At 49.6% G+C, this 20,054-nt stretch overlaps 3 protein-coding genes across 5 annotated transcripts; 1 reads left to right on the plus strand and 2 right to left on the minus strand.

Moving 5' to 3' along the window:
* Positions 1-1,767: 1,767 nt before the first annotated feature.
* HIGD2A (HIG1 hypoxia inducible domain family member 2A) lies at positions 1,768-2,743 on the minus strand. Its single transcript, XM_044229158.1, has 2 exons — positions 2,535-2,743; positions 1,768-2,183 (listed from the first exon to the last, which is right to left on the minus strand). The coding sequence occupies exons 1-2, from the start codon at positions 2,686-2,688 to the stop codon at positions 2,017-2,019; spliced, it is 321 nt and encodes a 106-aa protein (XP_044085093.1). The 5' UTR covers positions 2,689-2,743; the 3' UTR covers positions 1,768-2,016.
* A 74-nt stretch (positions 2,744-2,817) lies between these two features.
* NOP16 (NOP16 nucleolar protein) lies at positions 2,818-7,711 on the plus strand. Its single transcript, XM_044229146.1, has 5 exons — positions 2,818-3,075; positions 3,166-3,274; positions 4,612-4,681; positions 6,604-6,710; positions 7,276-7,711. Exons 1-5 carry the CDS (start codon positions 2,969-2,971, stop codon positions 7,417-7,419), a joined length of 537 nt encoding a protein of 178 aa, XP_044085081.1. The 5' UTR covers positions 2,818-2,968; the 3' UTR covers positions 7,420-7,711.
* A 1,705-nt stretch (positions 7,712-9,416) lies between these two features.
* On the minus strand, positions 9,417-18,451 carry ARL10 (ADP ribosylation factor like GTPase 10). Of its 3 annotated transcripts, none has more exons than XR_006381417.1 (5): positions 18,215-18,451; positions 17,347-17,548; positions 14,298-14,473; positions 12,590-12,936; positions 9,417-12,163 (listed from the first exon to the last, which is right to left on the minus strand). XR_006381417.1 is itself a non-coding variant. In XM_044229168.1 (4 exons), the coding sequence occupies exons 1-4, from the start codon at positions 18,395-18,397 to the stop codon at positions 12,763-12,765; spliced, it is 735 nt and encodes a 244-aa protein (XP_044085103.1). In that variant the 5' UTR covers positions 18,398-18,451; the 3' UTR covers positions 9,417-12,762. The 3 variants fall into 3 exon arrangements, 1 of the variants encoding a protein (XP_044085103.1); XR_006381414.1 differs by having other exon boundaries at positions 9,417-12,419; XM_044229168.1 differs by having other exon boundaries at positions 9,417-12,936.
* Between the last annotated feature and the right edge of the window lie 1,603 nt (positions 18,452-20,054).

The raw sequence follows: 20,054 nt of genomic DNA on the forward strand, positions 1-20,054 counted from the left end.
GGTGGCTCCCTCTAAGCCCGGGTTGAGGCTGGTGAAGGTCGCTGCTGCCAGACTCCTTTCCTTGGGTCTGGCCAGTACCCTCTGGATGTGGAAGGCTCAATGCTTTCCCTCCTTCAGATAGCTGTCCCCCGCCTTGTAGATCTGGGATAAATACTCAGTGATCATACCTTCTTCAGCAGAGGTTGCAAACAGGCTGTGTTTAAGTCACTGTGACCTGTACAATGTTTAAAAAGATTTGAGTAATTGCCAACTTTATTTTATTAGAGATGCCATACAGTGTCTGGCACAGAACAACAGAAATTTATTGTCTCACTATTCTGGAGGTCTGAAGTCCAGAATCAAAATGTCAGCAGGGCCACATTCCATCTGAAGGCACTAGGGAATGATCTGTTGTACAGGTAGCCTCAGGCATTCTTCAACTTGTGCATCACTACAATCCCGAGTTGATCTTCATATCATCTATGCAGTCTGTGTTTAAATTTCCCCTTTTTATTTATTTTTTAAAAAGATTTTTACTTATTTATTTGACAGACAGAGATCACAAGTAGGCAGAGAGGCAGGCAAGAGAGAGAGAGAGGGAAGGAGGCTCCCCGCAGAGCAGAGAGCCCGATGTGGGGCTCAATCCCAGGATCCTGGGATCATGACCCGAGCCAAAGGTAGAAGCTTAAACCCACTAAGCCACCCAGGCGCCCCTAAATTTCCCCTTTTTTTAAGGAAATCAGCCAGAATGGATTAAGGCCTACCTTAATGACCTCATTCTAACTTAATTATCACTGTAAAGACCCTATTTCCAAATAAGATTACATTCTGAGATACTGGGTTAGGACTTCCAGCATATCTTTTCTAGGGGAACACAATAGCACCAACAGCTAAAAATAATGGCCTTCCTCTTTAGAGGTGCCATAGTCCTCACCCCTTCCTATCCAGGTCTTGAATCCATCACCAAAATGTACTGCTTCACATTTATTATCTCTACCTTGCAACTGAGAGACCATGATGAGAGCAAGAAACATAGTGGGGCCCTACTCATACACTTCTCCACTTAGAAAGCTAGAGGGTGTTAGGGGGCCCAAAAAGTGTGTCTTCCTTATTTCCTCTTTCCTTTCTGGCAGCTTGCAGCTGGTGTTGAAACTGAATGGAGTCATACATGGAAAGAAAACTGGGTCCCACCGAATCAACACTTTAGATCTGACCACAGTCCAAGAATACTTGAGACTTTGCATGAATGAGAAACTCAGAGGTTGCCTCTTGTAGAGTTCACTCAAGGTCTCCGGCCCCTTTTCTTCCTTAATCCTAAAACACTAGATACACAGAACAATGGCAAGCTTTGTGACTACACGCTTACCAGTCCACCAAACTCTTACCACTCCACCATGCTGCCTTCTCTGAGGCTCAGTTTCCTGTTATTTAAGATGTATCAAGAACCAAGTGGGGGTAGTCTACATCAGTGGAGTCTAGATGCTCTCAGGAGGTGGGAGTGGGGTGAGGAGCAGAAGCAATGATGATGGCCAGCCTCATCTGAAGGAAGGGTTTCCAGTTGAAGGTCTGAAGATTGTTGGAAAGATCAGTTGTTGTTGTTGTTTTTCAAACAGCATCACTCTACCGAATATCTACCTTTAACAAGTTCCCCCAGGTGATTGTTACCAGAAAAGTTTGGTAATCATTAGACTGCGAGATTTCTAAGGGCCCCTATAGTCTTTAGACAATATCCTAAAATCAAAGACCGAAAACCCTGGGGGTGCTAGATTGAGAATGAATTCACCAAACTACAAGTGGATCAGTTTATTAAGGAGGAAGTGAAGAGAGTGGGGCACAAATACAAGTATGCAACACCCAAACTGAAACGAATCCGAGATTCCCGAAAAAACACCTGTCAGTTACACAATTGGCCACTTCCTCCCCTGCTGATAGGGGCCTTGTCAGGGGAGACGAAGGAATAAGTCAGGTAGCGGGGCCGGTGGTTGCTCCTGGGTCCGGGAATGATCTCTGTGCAACGTTCAAGGCCAGGTCTCGGACTCAGGATCGAGACTTCATAGCAGATGCAGCCAGACCCAGCAAGATGGCTGCGACCGTGAAGCCCTGGGCAGCGATCCGGGTGCGCATCATGAGCTGAGAGCGCTGGCTCTGACCCCGGTGGAAGCAGTAGAGGCCGTAGGTGAGGGCGGCCGCCGTGCCCAGGCAGCCTGAGGAGGGGACAAAGTAAGTAGCACGTTCTGGCCCTGGAGGCCCCTCCCCGCCGTGGGCCTCCAGTACTCGGAGTCCAGAGCTCTGAGTAACAGCCGAGAGGCAGAGGGGCCTAGTGGGAGGGTCTGGTGGAGGAAGGGTCCTCCCAGTTACAGGGCTCGCCCTATCTCTGGCCCCCTATCCCGCCCAACTCCTGCTCCAATCAGGATCACCTCTCACCCCCCGGCTTCGGCGCCACAACTCTGGTCCGCTCTCACTCCCTTCCCCCTTGGCGTTCCCGGTCCTCACCTAATTAATTCCCTCAGACATCACTATCCTCTCCGTCTACAGTTCCTATGACACCTGCTTACCTATGGGTACCATTGGGTTCTCGCGGGTCTTGCGAATAAATTTTTCCTTGAAGCTTTCTTGAGTGCGGTAGATACTGGGGCTAAAGCCCTCAATGACTGGGGGCTGTGCTGGTTCAAAGGGTGGCCCCGGAGTCACAGGACCAGGAGCCGCCATGTCCCGGGAAGCTGCTTTGGGAAAAAATGCGAACGCTAAGCTCCGCCTTCTGATGAGGTCATTGAAGGGGGGGGATTTGCTTGTACGCAGACGCCAACCGCTCGTTGCATTCTGGGAGTCGTAGTCATTATAGTAATCTGCATGATGTCTCTATAGGATGGACTACATTTCCTGAAAAATCCCGCAAACCCTTGCGAGGATCCACAGGAAGTAGTCGGAGACACGAGGCGTTGCGTGTGAGAGGCATCTAGTTATAGTTGTCCGTTCGGTGGTCAAGGAAATGCCCAAAGCCAAGGGGAAGACCAGGAGACAGAAGTTCGGTTACAATGTTAACCGGAAGCGGCTGAACCGGAATGCTCGACGGAAAGCAGCGCCACGGATCGAATGGTGAGGGGACCGGGGTTTGGAAGGCAGGGGACCTCGGCTAGGACGGCCGGCGAGATGACGGTTCCGCGATCTCTCTCTCTTTGCCTGTAGCTCCCACATCCGACATGCCTGGGACCACGCCAAATCCGTGCGGCAGAACCTGGCCGAGATGGGGTTGGCTATGGACCCCAACAAGGCGGTTCCCCTCCGTAAGAGAAAGGTACTGACATGGCAGGGTCCTCGCCCTTCATCCCTGTTTGCTTCCATACTTAGCTGAGTTTAAGAACTTCTTCCCTGTGCATTGCCACGCTTACTACGCCTTTCCTGGGTTTGCGACCTTCCTATAGCCAGCTCCGGCAGCTTGCACTGACTGTGGTTGAAGAGCACTTTACTACCTCCTCCTACTTCCCAGCACACATTGGACCTGGGTTGGAACTCCCCACTTTTCTTCTCCACTCATTTTCTTTATGCCTCCGAAATGAGCCTGTTTGGGTCCCTTGGGATCTCAATGGTATGTCTCAGGATTTATCTTTTTCTGCCCTTCACTTTCGTAGTAAGGACTCCCCCAGAGTTTGGGATTTTTACTTACTCTTACTTACACCTTCCCCCAGTCATCTAATTATCCTTGGTCTGAGGCTTCCTTAGTTTCTCCCAAATAAGTCTTCTTCTGCACCACACTTTAAAAAATAGAACTCTTTTATCCAGTAATTTATTTCCAGCTTTAACTCATAGCACTTGCAAATACTTGATGGTGTTTTATATATGTATTTGTTTATTGCATGTGTCTCTTTCCCTCAACATAATCTTCTTGGGGACAAGGACCTTGTGTTTTGTCCAGTGGTGGTTAGAATGTGACTAGTGCTCAATAGTTAACCTAATGAATGGACTTGCTGATTGGATTTGTCCCATTGCTTTTATTTATTTATTTATTTATTTATTTGAATAATTTTTAAAGATTTTATTTATTTATTAGCAAGCTGAGAGTGGAGTACGGGAAGGGCAGAGGAAGAGGCAGACTCCCTGCTGCATAGGGATCCTGACACGGGGCTCCATCCCAGGACCCTGAGATCATGACCTAAGCTGAAGGCAGATGCTTAACTGACTGAGCCAACTAGGCACCCTGTGCCATTGCTTTTAGATAAATTTCTTCTTATCCCTTCATGCCAGAGGAAAATGGCACTACTGTTTCTAGATCAAATGTGAAGCTATAGCCAAGCACTGTCAGGTTGTTCCTCTTCATAGAGAAGATATCTGCTATCTTTTCATTGTAAATTATAAAGAGTGTTCATGGGCATTGTTTCATTTGATTAGCACACATGAGGTGAGGTAGGCATTATGCCCATTTTTTAGATAGGCACAGAAAGATGACTTGCTTCCTTGAGTCCCTTTTGGAAACCTCCGGGGCATTGGTTCTCTCCGTTATCTGTTCCTGCCTGAATATGTGTAGGGATTCTTATGGATAATCAGTTGTGTTGGGATGGGCAGGAGCCTCTAGAATTTTCCCTCATCTAAGATTCTTCCTTTGTCGACTGGTCTCACAGGCTCTGTTCTCTGCAGGTGAAGGCCATGGAGGTTGACATAGAGGAGAGGCCTAAGGAGCTTGTGCGGAAGCCTTATGTGCTAAACGGTGGGTGATGTCTTCATTTTACAGATGGAAAAACCGAGGTTCGGAGGGAAGAAGGGAGCTGGTCCAGGGCTCACAAAGTTAAGACTGTCTCTGACTGGGATATTTTTAGTCTACTTAATAATCTCAAACATGTGAAGTGAGGTCAGAAATGTTCAGGGAGGATGCAGCCAGGTGCCCGAGAGGATAGAAAAGAAACCAGTGTCTCAGGCGCATATTCAGCTTGTCATGAATTTAAGGATGAACAGATTTTTATAGATTCCACCATCTTATTTAATCTTTTCAGTTACAAATCAGTTTCATATTTATTAATGCTATAGAGACTGAATATTAAAACAGAGTAAATTCTGCAGGGAAGCAGGAATATTCTGAAATTCTCCACTCATCTTCCTCTTACCTGTCCAAGATGTTAACGGTTCTCCTTAAAAGGGTTTTAAATGGCCAGGCATTTGATAGAGAATTTCTTGAGTTTCTATCAGTGATTCTTATAAGAATTCTCGTAAGAATTACTGTAAAGGATTGCATGAATAAAATCAGGTGTATTTTCTGTCAAATTTCTAAACTTTTTACTTCTCTTATTTATTTATTTATTTATTTATTTTACTTCTCATTCTTTAAAGAATTTTTTAAAATTGTGGTAGAAAACTTATCAAGTTTACCATCTTTTTTTTTTTTTTTTAAGATTTTTATTTATTTATTTGACAGACAGAGATCACAAGTAGGCAGAGAGGCAGGCAGAGAGAGAGGAGGAAGCAGGCTCCCGGCTGAGCAGAGAGGCAATGTGGGGCTCGATCCCAGGACCCTGAGATCATGACCCGAGCTGAAGGCAGAGGCTTCAACCCACTGAGCCACCCAGGTGCCCCTCAAGTTTACCATCTTAATCATTTTTAATTATATAGCTCAGTAGTGTTAAGTATGTTTATGTTGGGGTGCCTGGGTGGCTCAGTGGGTTAAGCCGCTGCCTTCGGCTCGGGTCATGATCTCAGGGTCCTGGGATCGAGCCCCGCATCGGGCTCTCTGCTCAGCGGGGAGCCTGCTTCCTCCTCTCTCTCTGTCTGCCTCTCTGCCTACTTGTGATCTCTGTCTGTCAGGTAAATAAATAAAATCTTTAAAAAAAAAAAAAGCATGTTTATGTTGTCATGCATTAGATCTCCAAAACTTTTTCATCTTCAGAAACGGAACTCTACCCATTAAATAATTCCACATTTCCCTGCCTCCCTCCCACCCAGTCCCTGGCAACCAAGTCAAAGGTAATTTTACTATAAGCAATTTAGCACTTAACCCCTGGATAACATTTGACCACCTTGTTTCCCTGAGCTGTTTTTCTCCTACTTGAGAAATGGGGAGTATTTGCCTACCTATTTAATTTAATCAATTAATTTTAAAGATTTTATTTATTCCAGTGAGTAAGGGAGAGAGTGAGAGGGGGGAGAGGAGTAGAGGGAGAAGGACAAGCAGACTCCATCGTCAGCATGGATTCCCACATGGAGCTCAGTCTCACGACCCATAAGATCATGACCTGAGCTGAAACCAAGAGTCGGATGTCTAACTGATTAAGCCATCCGGATGCTCCTGCCTAGCTATTTTAACAGTGAAGGCACGACTTGTGGTAGGCACTGTGTCTTCCCCTTTGTCCCCAGGACCCAGTACTAAGTAGAGATTATTAATTTGGTCCCTGCCCTTTACCCAGCTGAGACCCAAGAGAGATGACTTACCTTTTATTTTAGGTAGTTGCCATAGTGATAGATGATTGTGTCATAGGCAGGGCCTGGAATCCCAGGGGCTGAAGAGCACTGAATTTGGGGCGGGAGAGGCAAAACCCATCTGATGGCCTTGGTTTGGGATGGGTGAAAGGGTGATTGGGCAACTCAAAAAGTACAGGAGGCAAAATGTTATTTTCTGTGTCCTGGTTTCTCTCACCCTAGACCTGGAGGCAGAAGCCAGCCTTCCAGAAAAGAAAGGAAACACCCTGTCTCGAGACCTCATTGACTATGTGCGCTACATGGTGGAGAATCATGGGGAGGACTATAAGGTGAGTGGTTCAGGCCTGGCAGGAAGAACCACTTAGGTCTGTTAGGAAGGTGCCCTGGACCATTTGGGGTCTGATCTTATCTCTTGCCTGAGACTGAGTGCAAACGAAGGAAAGAGAGACTTTAGGAAGTTGATCTCATGGACAGATGCTTGTAGCCAGAATAGACTGATTGGCCTGTGGTTCATATTCCACTCAGACATGTAGTTTTATTTGCATGGTATTTTTAAAGAACTTGAACTAGGTGCCATTTTAATTATGAGAGTTTTTGAATTAAAGTTAGTATTTTTGACTTCTCTTAAAAATTGGAAGATCTGGCTGCACTGGATTCTGGTGCCCAAGTGGGATCAGTGAGCTATGGATGGAGCATTAGCCACTCATATCTGGCCGCAGCTCCTGCCTGGTTCCCAAGGGCATTTGCATCCATTTCCCCACATACACCATTGTTTTTGAGGTGAGGAACTTGGACTTCAGGGACACTAAGTGGCTTGCCCAGCCCAGCTCAAGCAGTACTAGGATTTGAACCTTTGCCTGTCCAGCCCTCCTCAAGTGGCTTCTCCCTTCTTAGGCTATGGCCCGGGATGAGAAGAATTACTACCAAGATACCCCGAAACAGATTCGGAATAAGATCAACGTCTATAAGCGTTTTTACCCAGCGGAGTGGCAAACCTTCATTGATTCTTTGCAGAAGAACAAGATGGAGGTTGAATGATTGGCTTATGCCTGCCCTAGGCTGAGGTCTCCTCCTGGACCAGAGAAGCTCAAAGCCAGGGTTTAAGGCAAGGAGGGGCATGTGGCTAGATGAGGCTGGTCAAACCTCATGGAATCAGAAGGTTACATACACATGCACATGCATGCACACACTCATGCTCCCCTTTCTGAAGGGAAGGAACGGTCTCCAAGAAGCTTCTGAGTGCCCTGAGAAAAGCCAGAACCTACTGTTTTCAGAGTGGGTGGTTGGTTTACGTATAGCCTGTACATAATAAAAAGACTATTTTACTTTTCTGGTGGTTGTGTGTTCCCTTCCCAACCAAGCTCTGGGACACTCCCTGTGAAAACCCACTTGGCTGGGCAGAGAGGCCATCCAGCCCTTAATGTGCCACAGTCTTCCTCCCCTCTTAGGTGTGGCCTCCCTCCTCTTGTCCCCTGTTCCGGTTCCATCCCTCTTCTTGGTTTCCTGCACAGCATTAAGCCTTCTACATAAGCCTGCTGCTAACCTTGGGCTGCTTGGGAGGTATGTCTCAGTAGATTGGCTCAAGGGCCAGAGGGGAAGTAGCTGGATTGCTGCCTCCTTATGACTGGCCTTCACTACTCGTCTTGAGATTGCTTGCTCTGAAAGGAACCTGAGGCCCCCAAGTCCACTGAGACTGGTGGACTGCTGAATAGCATCTGTCCGCCAGGTACTGGGTATACACTGTGTGGCCCTTCTCTGGGGTAGGCCTGCCTAATTTGGCGATGTGAGGTGATGACACATAACAGGATCACAGGCACTGTGGGGTGGGCACTGGGCATTTTCTGCTTTTGATACTTGAGCTATTGTAGTACAAAACCCCTCTCATTGGGGTGCCTGGGTGGCTCAGTGGGTTGGGCCTCTGCCTTTGGCTCAGGTCATGGTCCCAGGGTCCTGGGATCGAGCCCCGCATCAGGCTCTCTGCTCAGCAGGGAGCCTGCTTCCTCCTCTCTCTCTGCTTACTTGTGATCTCTCTGTATCAAATAAATAAATAAAACCTTTAAAAAAAAAAAAACAACAAACAACCCTCTCATTCCTAATGTTTCGCCTAGAAGGGCACCTCAAATCTGGTTCTCCTTATTCCTCTTTAAAAAGATTTGGTGTTTTTATGCAGATATTTCACATCAACTCCTGCAGGGTGTCTGGCTTCACCATTTTACAGTTAAGGAAACAGGCTTGAGAGGCCAGCGTGAGGTCTGAAGCCTGGGTTTTCACCTGCTATGTCCTCTCCATGAGCCCCTGAAGGCAGCCCATCTGTCCCACGCTATCAGGGCAGGCTGGAAACAGGGCCCCAGAAACCCTTCCTATGCTGGCTTAGCCCCCAGCAGTGAACTGGCCCTTGTAGCAGTGTGCACACAGGCTTTGGAATCTAGTCTCCAGGTAGGGGATTCCGTATTTCAAGTATGCTCCATGCCCAGTTTGGGGCTTGAACTCGTGACCTTGAGATAAAGAATTACATGCTGTACCTACAGACTGAGCGAGCCAGGCATCCCACTCATGAGGGCTTTTATTTGGCCTCATAACGTCCTCCATGGCATTCCAAATTCAGGCCTTTGACAGCTGTCCCTTTGTTTCTTTACCCAATTCAGGTGCCAGTTTTGGAAAGCCTTTTCTGCCACTATCCCCCATCCTTATGCTATGTAAGTGTCCCCTCTTCCCTATGTCCCAGCCTTCCTGTCGCAATACATACCAGTTACAACTGCTTTTTAATCAGCTTGACATCCCCTGGCCGACTGGGCTTTGCATGAATCTTCCCTGGGCATCTGGAGCTGAGCCCAAGGCAGGTGCAGGGGGAACGCTCCATTCTGACTTCTGGCCCCATCAGCTAGAACTCCCAAGAAATGGCCGCCAGGTACAGATACAAATGATCGTGTTACTGAAACTTCTGGGACCATCCCCCATACCCTGCCCCTCATTGGAACTATAAGCACCCAGGATATACTCCTCAAAATCAGAATTCAAGTGAAACCATATTTGAATTTTTGGCATTTATTGTGTGTCTCAAACAGCCATTGGGTCTCCCTTAATGCAATCCGTCCTTGGCAACCCTGTGGGTCTGGGTTCACAGGGCTTGGGGTGGGACAGCAAGGCCTCTTCACTTCCAGATCTTTGATGGGAATTCTCTTTATGTACCTCGTGGGCCCACCTCGCAGAGGCAGCAAATGAGGAAAAGCTGGTTTTCTTCACACAGCTACTAAAAACGACTGAAAATGTGTGAGCCAACAAATGTGACAGGAAGATGCTCAGACTATTCCAGGCCTGAGATGTGGGCAGGTGCACCAGAATGAATACCACAGGTGAGTTTCAGCAGCTAGTTCAAAGTGCTAGCAGTTGCTATTAAGCAAGTTTAAGAACAAAATGTTTTCCATAGACAGGTGGAAACGTTGTTTTGCAATCTAGTGTTTCATCTACACAGACAGGCAAGAGTCCTCAGATTTTCATTAGCACCTCTCTGTGGAGGGAGGGGAGTGCTGTGACAGGCTGATTTCACCATCCACCCCCGTCCTTAAGGCTGAATACCAGTGTGTCAGGGCAAGAGGTACCAGAAGAGGCTCCTGTGGATAAGCAGCCAGTCAAGGTGGTGGTCTTGGAGCCTTCTTGCTTAGACCATTCATATGACCAAGCTTTGGGCCAAGTTGGCCTCTCCTCAGAGGGCTGGCAGCAGGTGAGAGGATGGAAAATCAGAAGCCACATTGCATTAATTCTTAAGATCAGAAGCCGTTGGTGCCAGGGTGAATGATCAGGCATCGGTTCAACAGGCAGGCAGAAACAGAAACTTCCTTTTGATGTGGTATGCCCACCTGCTCTCTCAGATCCAGAGCCTGCCTTCCAGTTGCCTTCCTTAGAAAAGGAGAGGGGCTGACATTTGACCCATATCCCATGCTCAAGCAGGCTGGGAGCTATAATGTTGGGGCAGTCTTGGGGGAGCAGTGTCACCCAGGCTAGCTCAGAAAACTCACTTTGAGATGAACTCCACAGATAATGGCTGGTTTCCAGGAGCAGGTGATCTGGACTGGTGAATCAGAAAGTCACATTCAGGAGCAACTGGGTAAGAGCAGCACGGGCCAGGCACTCGGCTATTCATGAGAGGCCCGTTCTCCACTTTGCCCAGTCCTGGCAGAAACCAGAGCGGTTGAGCACTGTTGACACTCTGCCTGGACGACAGGCCAGCAGTCCCACCAGAGGAGTGTAGCAGTCAGCCACAAATGTGATGAGGCACACCCACGGGTCAAGAGAACATCTATTTTCTGCACAAGCTTCAGGGTGGTACTCTGGACCTTCAGGCTCCCTCAGTGGTTTGCGTCTTCCAGTGTACCTGAGACCCATCAGTTCTGGGAGTGGTCTTCAGAGGTCACTCATGTGGATATAACTATTCAAGTTCACTCCCCTCACTGCAGACTTTGAAAACTGTATTACATAACGATACTCATTAGACCAAAGGGAGATCTTAATTAGAAAAGGGTCCCCTACAACGATGCTGGTTCCAGAGGTAAATGTCAAGCACTGGAGAACAAGGTGAAGTTCATAGAATAAAGACGTGAAGTTTCACATTCTTTAAATGTCAAAATGAAAAGCTGTCGGCAAAAGTTCAAAGGGTACTCTAAAAGTCAAGTCATTCCTTAAATATTTAAGATAAAAGCAGACAAATCTCTTCTTTTTTCTGCAGAAAGTTAATTAGAATTTCAAAGGACAGTGATTCTGTCATACACCCACAGCCCAAGAGCACAGGAGGCCATGTAACTCATCACACTTCTGGACTTCTAGAGCGTCCATCCCACCTTCCTCCCTGTGCTGCCTCTTGTGTAGGCCACAGCACGGAACTGAGGCACACTGAGTCAATGTCAAGTGAAATGAAGGCACATCATCTCTATTCTCAATTAAAAAGCAAACTGAGTTGGCTATCTCTGCTAAAAAAAATCCAAAGGACAAAAGTCTCTGTCCTTGGCCTGCACTAAAGTGTCAGCATATAAATAAACTGTGAGTGTGCACTGGAGAGAATAGAAATTCTGTCCAACTTTTGGCTGGGGAATCAGCAGGTCCAGAAAGACTGAGGTACCCAAAGCCTCAGGTATCCTGTTGGCTGATCTGCTAATTCCCATTTTTGTTTACTTGAATTTACATAATTGAAATGTCCTCTCTGCAGCTGGTGACTACCAGCTACACGGGAGGGGGTTGTGTCCTTCTGACATATTGGGCCAAGTGGCAGAGTTTTAAGTTCATGTGGGCCACCGTAAAGGGGGATGCCGATCATAGCTGTAAATGTTGGGGGAAAGCTAGAGCTTTGTTTCCACCGACACGTGCAGGTTATCACACGTCTCACAATTCCAGCTGTTTTCCTCAAAGACACAAATTTTCCATGGCAGTCATCTGGGGCTTTGATAACAGCACCTAGAAACAGAACCTGAGACTTTGGTCTGTTCCTTGTATAAATAAATAAATAATTAGAATGCAGTTCTGAGGCCAACACTGAGCTTCAGGTGACGGTCTTCTCCCCAGGGACACAGGCTCCTTCCCCAGACTTCTGTAAACACGGGCACTGGCACAGAGCAGCAGTTTCTGTCCCCAGATGAGGGGGAGGAAAGCCCCCCGTGTCTCTGCTCAGGGCTGAACACCACTTGATGCTGTGGTGGGCAGGCAGGCCTTAGCTTGCAGAAGCAGGGAGGTTTCAGAGAACTCATTGTCTCCAGGTTCATCCCAGCCCTTCTTATCTTCATGGCTGGAAAATCTATCTCCAAGTGAGAAAAAAACCAAGGAAGCCATCTTTTTAAAATTGATGGTCCCAGGGCCAGAGAGGCAGAGATAGCACAAGGCCTCGAGCCAGCCCGGCGGAGCTGGGGCTGCAGGACATTGTGGGCCCTAGAGCCAAGGCTGACTGTGTGCTGCCCAGAACCTGCCTGCGTGACGGGCATGAGGTCACCAGGAGGGAACGGTTTTAGACTGGGAGTACTTCTGACACTGTCCCGGTTCTCAGTCACTGGGACCTGCAGGGAGGAGAACCGAGCCCACTGAGCACCTTACTGTACACATCAGAGAAGGACGTGCCTTCAGCAGTGAAAGCCTGATCCACTTCCAGCCTGGAGTGAGCCAGACACTATGCTCTTCCACTATCTGCCTCACCCGCCTCCCCACTTCAGCCTCATGGCCACCTCACCGTTGGAAGGCTTCTGTGCGGTTCCTGGCCTTGCCCAGGCCCTGCTCTGGAGGGTGGGTGGAGAAGGGCAGTCCTGCTACATGGCTCCTGCCTCAGGCCCACGCTGGCAGTAGACAGGAGGAGTGGCAGGACTAGGGTCTTCAGGGTTGGGTGGCAAGCTGGTGATAGCCGGCCTAGGAGAGAAGCTCCAAGAGCAGTCTCCAGATATGCACGGTGCCAGGGTTTTCAAAGCCAGGTCTTGCAGGGGCGATGCTGGCTGCCAAGAGGAACACCTCCCGCTGGCTATCGATAGCCCGCAGGCCCAGCTCCTGCTGTAGCTCCACCATACTCATGGACTCACTCAGGTCCTGGGATGAGACGGAGAAGCCGGTTGGAACAGAGCTCACAGTTTCCCAGCACCCACACTGTCATCCATGAGAAGAACTGTTCTTTGGCTATCCTGGGGAACACTGGGGCCTAAGTTCCCAGAAGTGGCCTCTGGGCCTCTTGGTCTAAATTCTCTCATCTCTGACTTTCCTTCATACCAACCTCTTTTCATACTACCATTAGCCACTGCGGTGAGAAATAGCTCTTCCTATAAGCCAGGCATTGTTGAGAGGCACTTAGAGTTATCCTCATAATTATAGTTTATAAGTAGAATGATGTTGTAATTCATCATCCAAACCAGGGTACTTCTGAGACTTAAAGTGGACACTATTAATAATTATACCAGAACAACAGCCATAAATGAGGGCCATCCTAGGCAGACCAGGACATATGGTTACATGCTTATAAGTGATTTTCAAGGATATCCTGATAGGCAGGGGAAACTGGGATCAAAGACGTATAGCTTCTCTCCAAGTCAGGTTGGAAACAAATGCCACGGCTCTCAGGAACATGGGCCAGGCCACGGGAAAAATGACAGAACTCTGTACTGTGGCAAAGTTTTACCTGGCATGTATTGAGAGTGGCACCTTCAGTCTGTGATGCTGAGGGTGGCTGGGCCAAAGGCCCAAGAGAAGTAGAGCATGGTTAAGAGCAGAATCTTTGAGGAAGATCTGAGTTCAAGTCCTGGCTTTGCCACATACCAGTTTTAACTTTGGGCACTGAGGACAATAACAAGGCCTATCATGGGGTTTTGTAGGATTTAAGCGAGGTCATGACTATCAGGTGCTTAGCCTGGCACACTGTAAGCACACTTATAAATGTTATTTGTTATTGTTATTGGAATATGTTCCACTTATCACTTCCCAGCTTAGGTCTTTGATCTAGAGCTGTAAGTCACAAGGACATGGCAGAGTGGAAAAGGCACAAGTTTTGGAGTTAGACATTGCAATTCCACTATTTTCAAGGTGTATAACCTTGGGGAGATTACAGAACCTCTCTGAGCTTCAGATTTCCAATCTGTAAAATGGATCCTGTAGGATCAATTAGAAGCATAATGTGAAATGTCATTCAAAACCATACCTTATATATAGTGGATGCTTAAGTATTTTTCTCATTTCTTCAGGATAGTGGGTGACAGGGAGGCAAGGAGGAAGGCAGACAGAGAATGAGGATCAGGGATGAGGAAAAAGCACAGGCAGAAGAGTTGGGGACAGTATCTCACCCGAGTGCTCCAGATCACAGGCCTGGGCCTGAATCTCTCTCCTGTGCTCCCTGCCCCTGCCCAGGGATCAGTGGATCAAGCCCAGCTGGTCTGAGCCAGCCTCCCTCCCATGATCCTCACCTGCTTGTTGGCCACCACGACGACAGGCAGGTCAGGGTCCTTGTCCAGCAGCTTGTGCAGTTCCTGCCGGGCCCAGGGCAGCCGCAACCGGTCAGCTGAGTCCACCATGAACACCAGCACGTCTACTTCATTCACAAACTCCTTCCAGTAGAAGCGCAGGTTCTGGCTGCCGCCGACTGAGGAGAGGCCAGGGGCCAGCTCAGAGCCTCCCTGGGCCCCGGCTCTCTACATATAGCCCCATACCACCCCATTTACAGCTTCCCAAGGCTCCACCAACCAGGGGCAAGGAAGACCACAGGTTCTGGAGCCAATCTGGTTTAGCTCTGGCTCTGATAGCTGGGGCTCCCTAGGCAACTCACTACCTTCGAGTAGCAGCGTTCTCCTCACTGAACTTACCTACTAACAGGTTGCAGGAAAACCCAAAGGTACCATACGCAATGCGCCTTTTACAGACTAGCATACAAGGTGCCCATTAAATTGTACTCTCTGGTTCTTTTTCCTGAGCTGCTTTCTGCCAGTTCCTAGCTTTCTCTCCCAGACAGTAATGGCGTGGTCAGAAGCCAAGACCCCATGCCCAGCCTATACATAACCATTCCCCATTCAGTGTTTCATGTTCAGTCTGGTCACCCCATTTTCTTTCCTTGAAAACAGCACACTCAGTCCTACCACCACATGGCTGCCCACATAGTACCCCCAACCTGGGTTGCCTTCTTTTCCCTCTGCACAGTCCCCATTAGCCACATTGCATCCTAGAGTTTCTGGATATACTTCTGACACTTGAGGACTCTGTGCTCGTTGAGAGTTAGAGCTGTTTACATCTGGATCCCCCCAAAGCCCTCAGCACAATGCCTGGCACATAGCAGGCACTCAACAAATATTTACTGAGTGCTTACTAGGTGCCAAGCACTGATCTGGGTGCTGGGGATACAGAGGTGAGCAAGGCAGACAGGGCCCTGCTCTCAAGGAGCTCCCTCTGTAATCAAGACAGACACAGCAATAGCACATAAGCACATTTCAGAAAGGAAATAAAAAAGAAAAAGTGAAAATGGCTTGGGGTGGCTTTGGATTGGGCGGTCTGGGAAGGTCTCCCTGAGGAGGCAGCATGTGAGCTGAGTCTGGGATAACGAGAAGGAGCTAGCTAAGGGAAGAGGCAGAGGAAAGCATTACAAGCAGAGTGAAGAGCAAGCTCAATGTGTCTGAAACAGAAGGCAGCCAGGGTGGCCAAGGCAGTGCCAGAGGGAGGGGAAGAAGCCACAGCTAACAAAGCTGGCCAGGGCTTGACCACATGAGGGCTGTCAGGCTACAGTGAAACTGTGGGGGAACCCCTTAAAGGTTTTATGTAACAGTGACATGGGTTTCTGAAATATACTGCTGGCTGACAGTAGGGGACAAAGTGAAAGCAGGAAGACCCGCAAGGAGGCAATTATAGTACTGAGATGATGGTGGCTTGGACCAAGCAGGCAGTGGTGGAAGTGGGGAGAAGTGGAGAGATGCAAAGTCTATTGGAAAATAAAGCTGAAAGAACTAGCTAATCAAATGGATAGGATATAGGAAGTGGGGCGAGGAAGGGAAGAGTCATCAAAGATCAACAAAGGGCTCATGCTTGGCTGGCCTCCAGGCCAGGCACTGTAGACTATAGCCAAGCAAGTGTCATGGGAAGGGAGAGTTCCAGGGCTTGAATGGGAGATCTGGGTTAGAATCCAGGAGTGACTCTATTGAACCTTAGACTCTTGGGTAACATGAAAACACCAACCCCCTTCTCCTAGGTTTGGGGGGTACTATCTCTGCCAGAGTGGAAGTCAAGTACAGAATACCACTTGACCCTTCTGCATCCCTGGCACAAGAAAGGGAGACCAGTAAAATCTTGTTTAAAGGACCAAATTCCAGGTGAATATCAACGTTTACCACAAGCAGGGAGGAGAGATATAGCCAGGCCCTCAGAGTCTGATCCCACCAGCTGCTGCTTAACAAAACCCACCTAGTCTTTATGGTCTGAGTCCTTTGGCTGGCAGGAAGTCCACTACTCTCTCACACCCAGTCTGCAGCTGGACACAGGTGGCTAAGTACTGCTGTCTTCTGAATAGCCCCTCTGCCAACCTCTCCTAGAATCCCAAGAAGCCTAACACTGAGGACAGGGGCGGCCCAGACCCTTTCTGATCACTCACTCACAATGAGCTCTCCCAGTTACTTGCTTGAGGCTGGGCGCTCGGGACCAAAGCTGGATCAAACTCATCTGTGCCCCTGAAGCCTCGTCAGGGACATAGGCTGGTATGCGGCAAATGCCAGCTCAGAGGAAGAGCCCTTAACCTAGCCTGGGAATCAGATAAGTCTTCATAAGGATATCATGTTTGATCTAATTTTTTTTTTTAAGATTCTTTATTGTTTTATTTTTTAGTAGGCTCCACACCCAATGCAGACCTTGAACTCATGACCGTGAGATCAAGTTAATGCTCTGTGAACCGAACCACCCATGTGCCTCTGATCTAAATCCTGAAAAGAGGTATAGCAGTTTTTGAAGAGAAGAGTGCAAGCACAGACAGAAGAAAGAAAACAGCAAGTACCTTTCAGAAACAAGCAATGTAGCAGCATGCTGCTGAAAACCCAGAGCCTCCAGCCAGAGTCTGCATTAGTCTGCATTACCCATCTGGCAAGTTAGGTGAGCCAGGATTTTATTTAACTTGCTGGGCCTCCCTTTCCTCATGCATGTAACAAGGGTAATAACTGTTTCCAGTTTTTTGTGGAGTTGTTGGGAGGGTTTTATTAAGTAATGCCTGGAAGATGTTTGGAAACTTTAGCTTTTGGAATCTCAGTGTTAGGCATGTGAGTTTCAGCAGTGACCAGGCTGGAATTGCCCAATCATGAATGGCCCATCATGTCAGAATACAGAGCGTGGACTGTATCCTGTGCCCCAGAGAGGCAGGGAAAGAATATCATACAGGGATGTGTCCTGTGAGATATACATGCTGGAGACACACCCAAGCAAAGACCCGGCTTGGGTCCAACTGAGGTGATGGGGGAGACGGCGTGTGTGTGTGGGGGGTCTGCTCACTCTCTAACAGGTCCACCTCGAAGTCCTTGGTGGGCAGCCTCACAGAGTTGAAGCCCCAGGTGGGGATGTGGCCTTCCAGCGGTGGCTTTCCGGACAGCACGCGTAGGAACGTGCTCTTCCCCGAGCCGTCCAGCCCCAGCACCAGCACCTCACGCTGCTCCAACTCCTCCAGCGCTGGCTCTTCGTCCTCCTCGTCTTCAGGCTGTGGGCACAGGTCAGGTTGCGGCCGGCACGGTGCCGGACCCTTCCCAAGGGAAGACCGAAGACACCAAAGCACCCATCCCCGCCCTCCACCGGTCAACTGGCAGGAAGGCAAGGCCTCGTGCAGGGGGACCAGCGCTGCCTTCGGAGTCCTGAATCCCAAACCCCGTTCTTCTGGCTTCTCCCGAGTGACCTCGGTGAAATCTCTTCCCCTCGCGAAGCCTCAGCCTCCTCAAACTGAGAGTCCCTACGTCCCAGGGTCTCCGGGGACACCGAAGAGGATCAACTCGCATCCCCGCCCCGCGCCGGGGAAGGGGGCGGTGGCCTCTCCCGACACGCCCTGGGCCGCGGGCTGTGCGCATTGCGCAGGCGCCGGCGAGCGCGGGCTGGACCGGGCGCGGGCTCGACTGAGCTCCGGGGCCGCGCCCTCGGGGCTCCGGCGCCCACGAGGAGGCCCGGGTCCCGAGGCCACGCAGGGCGGTGCCGCACACCCTCCGAAATGCCCACCCATCACTCGGTTGTGGGACTCACGACGGCCCGGCTACCACTGCGCGCCCTTTCGCCAGGGTCTGCGGCGCCGAGCTCCGACCTAGGCGCTTCTGCCCTCGCCGGGCGTCACACCCCTCAGCCGCACACGCGGAGGCCCAGACCCTCGCCCGGCACTCACGTCCCACTCGTCCCACTCAGGGAGGCGGGCAGTCTCCGCGCCCCACCAGGCCTCGCCCCGGTCCCAGCGCCGCTCGCGTCCGCGCCCGAAGTAGGCCTTCCAGAGGATGAAGAGTACGGAGCCCAGCACGGCCGCTGCGCCACCCAGCGCCAGCACCAAGGGGCTGAGCGGCCGCGGAGCCATCGGACAGGGCGAGGGGCACGGGTGCGGGCTGCACAAGCCGAACCAGCCGGCCTGCCGAAGATGGCCCCGCTGCGACTGCGGCGGCCGCGCCCACCCACCCAACCGCAGCCTCACACTACAAGCCCCACAATGCACCACTGCCGTCGCGCCTGGCGGCTCGCGCCCGGGCTGCTGGAGTTGGGGGGCGCTGAGCCGAGCGCTGGCACGTCCCACTCCCATTGCTACGTGCCGCGGAGAGCTAAAGGATGTACCTGGGCAGGACGGGAGTCGGTGATGTTGGCACCTCCCGAGCACTTGCTGTATACCTAGTGGTTAGCTGACCGATGTTCTCGGTTACTCCGTAAAACGGTGTTTCCTAGAATGGAAAGCGGAGGCCCAGTTCGCACCGTAGTGCATGGGTGTAGCCGGCACTCAACCCCCAAGCGATGTTTCCTGGGCATTTCAAGACTTCGGGGATCAAGTTGAGGCAAGTCACACGGCTATAGGATAAGGTGTCAGGTTATGGAGTGGCAGAGACGGAACTGGAACCCGGGTCCCTGACTTTTAGGACTCTACCCTCTCTTGGCTGCTTCTCAGACCCCAGGAGTTCTGCTCTCTTGGGATCTTGGGCATGCTAATGAAGCAGGTAGGATTAGGGGTCAGTATTTAGATCTCGTTGCCTACTTGACTTCAGTGGCTGTCAAGGTTTCCAGGTGTAGCAGGAGAAACAGTCTGGGGTACTTCAAAGGAGGACTAGATGAAGGACTGCAGAATGGATAGGTGTTTTTATTGTAAGCAAACCCAAACCATCTTGATGACCAAGAGGGACTCTGGGTTCTTTTCTGGTCATTTGCGGGTAATGCTCAGATCTCTTTTGTTTCAGGAAACTGACCTCCCTCACCGGTACTACCTTTCCTTTTCATTGCAGTCCTACTTCGGATAATGTTCATTTCCTATTCTTCACCCAGCCCACCCAGGGAAACTGCTCTCACCCGGTCTCTAACAAATGCTTCCCTGTTAAATCCCTTGGTAACATCTTAGTTCTTATTTTGCTTGACCTTGCAATATTTAACACTGTTAAATCTTAGCAGAGATGCCATTCAAAACCTGGCCAGGGTGCCAGCTCATTCCTTGAGGGATCACCTTCCTGGTGAGACAGGAATGCAAGGTTCCCAAAGAGAAAAATTAGCACTAGTGAGTATCCGAAACTTTGTGGGATTTAGTCTTGGCATTCAAAAAAAAATTAAGGGATTTAGTCTTGGATTTAGTCTTGGTAAGTTTTATGTTGTTTCAAAAGAGAGTACCTTAATCCCTTGAGCGCTAAAGGCTCCTGGAGGTCTAATTTGGCCTTACCTTACCTTTCCTGCCTCTTGACACACAGTGGGTGATCATCCCCTTGTCTCTCAGCTGGAATTGCTGGAATTTAGCAGTCACCCTGGGTGGTCACAGTCTTTGCCTGAAGATGTCTGTCCTTTCACTTGAAGATGACAGACCAGGCCTTTGTCTTCTTGGGGGTCTGATGTGTTCAGTATAAGAATGAGGCCCAGAGTTCACACTTAACATATTTGGAGAATTGAATCAATTGCACGTTCTCCTCCCTTGGCCTCTATGACACATTCTTTTCTTGAATCTTTTCCCTCCTCTCTAACCAATCCCTTTCAATCTCCTTTTGCCTGGC

Source organism: Neovison vison, chromosome 1 (genome assembly GCF_020171115.1).
Source record: "Neovison vison isolate M4711 chromosome 1, ASM_NN_V1, whole genome shotgun sequence".
NCBI classification, from domain to species: domain Eukaryota; kingdom Metazoa; phylum Chordata; class Mammalia; order Carnivora; family Mustelidae; genus Neogale; species Neogale vison.

Excerpts from the sequence above, each read along its gene's own strand:
- HIGD2A (XM_044229158.1), bottom strand. The coding sequence starts at position 2,688 with ATGGCGGCTCCTGGTCCTGTGACTCCGGGGCCACCCTTTGAACCAGCA. Across the intron at positions 2,184-2,534 it reads GAACCCAATGGTACCCATAG|GCTGCCTGGGCACGGCGGCC; the intron begins GTAAGCAGGTGT and ends TCCCCTCCTCAG.
- NOP16 (XM_044229146.1), top strand. The coding sequence starts at position 2,969 with ATGCCCAAAGCCAAGGGGAAGACCAGGAGACAGAAGTTCGGTTACAAT. Across the intron at positions 3,275-4,611 it reads TTCCCCTCCGTAAGAGAAAG|GTGAAGGCCATGGAGGTTGA; the intron begins GTACTGACATGG and ends TGTTCTCTGCAG. Across the intron at positions 4,682-6,603 it reads GAAGCCTTATGTGCTAAACG|ACCTGGAGGCAGAAGCCAGC; the intron begins GTGGGTGATGTC and ends CTCTCACCCTAG.
- ARL10 (XM_044229168.1), bottom strand. The coding sequence starts at position 18,397 with ATGGCTCCGCGGCCGCTCAGCCCCTTGGTGCTGGCGCTGGGTGGCGCA. Across the intron at positions 17,549-18,214 it reads CTGAGTGGGACGAGTGGGAC|CCTGAAGACGAGGAGGACGA; the intron begins GTGAGTGCCGGG and ends CTGTGCCCACAG. Across the intron at positions 12,937-14,297 it reads TCGTGGTGGCCAACAAGCAG|GACCTGAGTGAGTCCATGAG; the intron begins GTGAGGATCATG and ends GTCTCATCCCAG.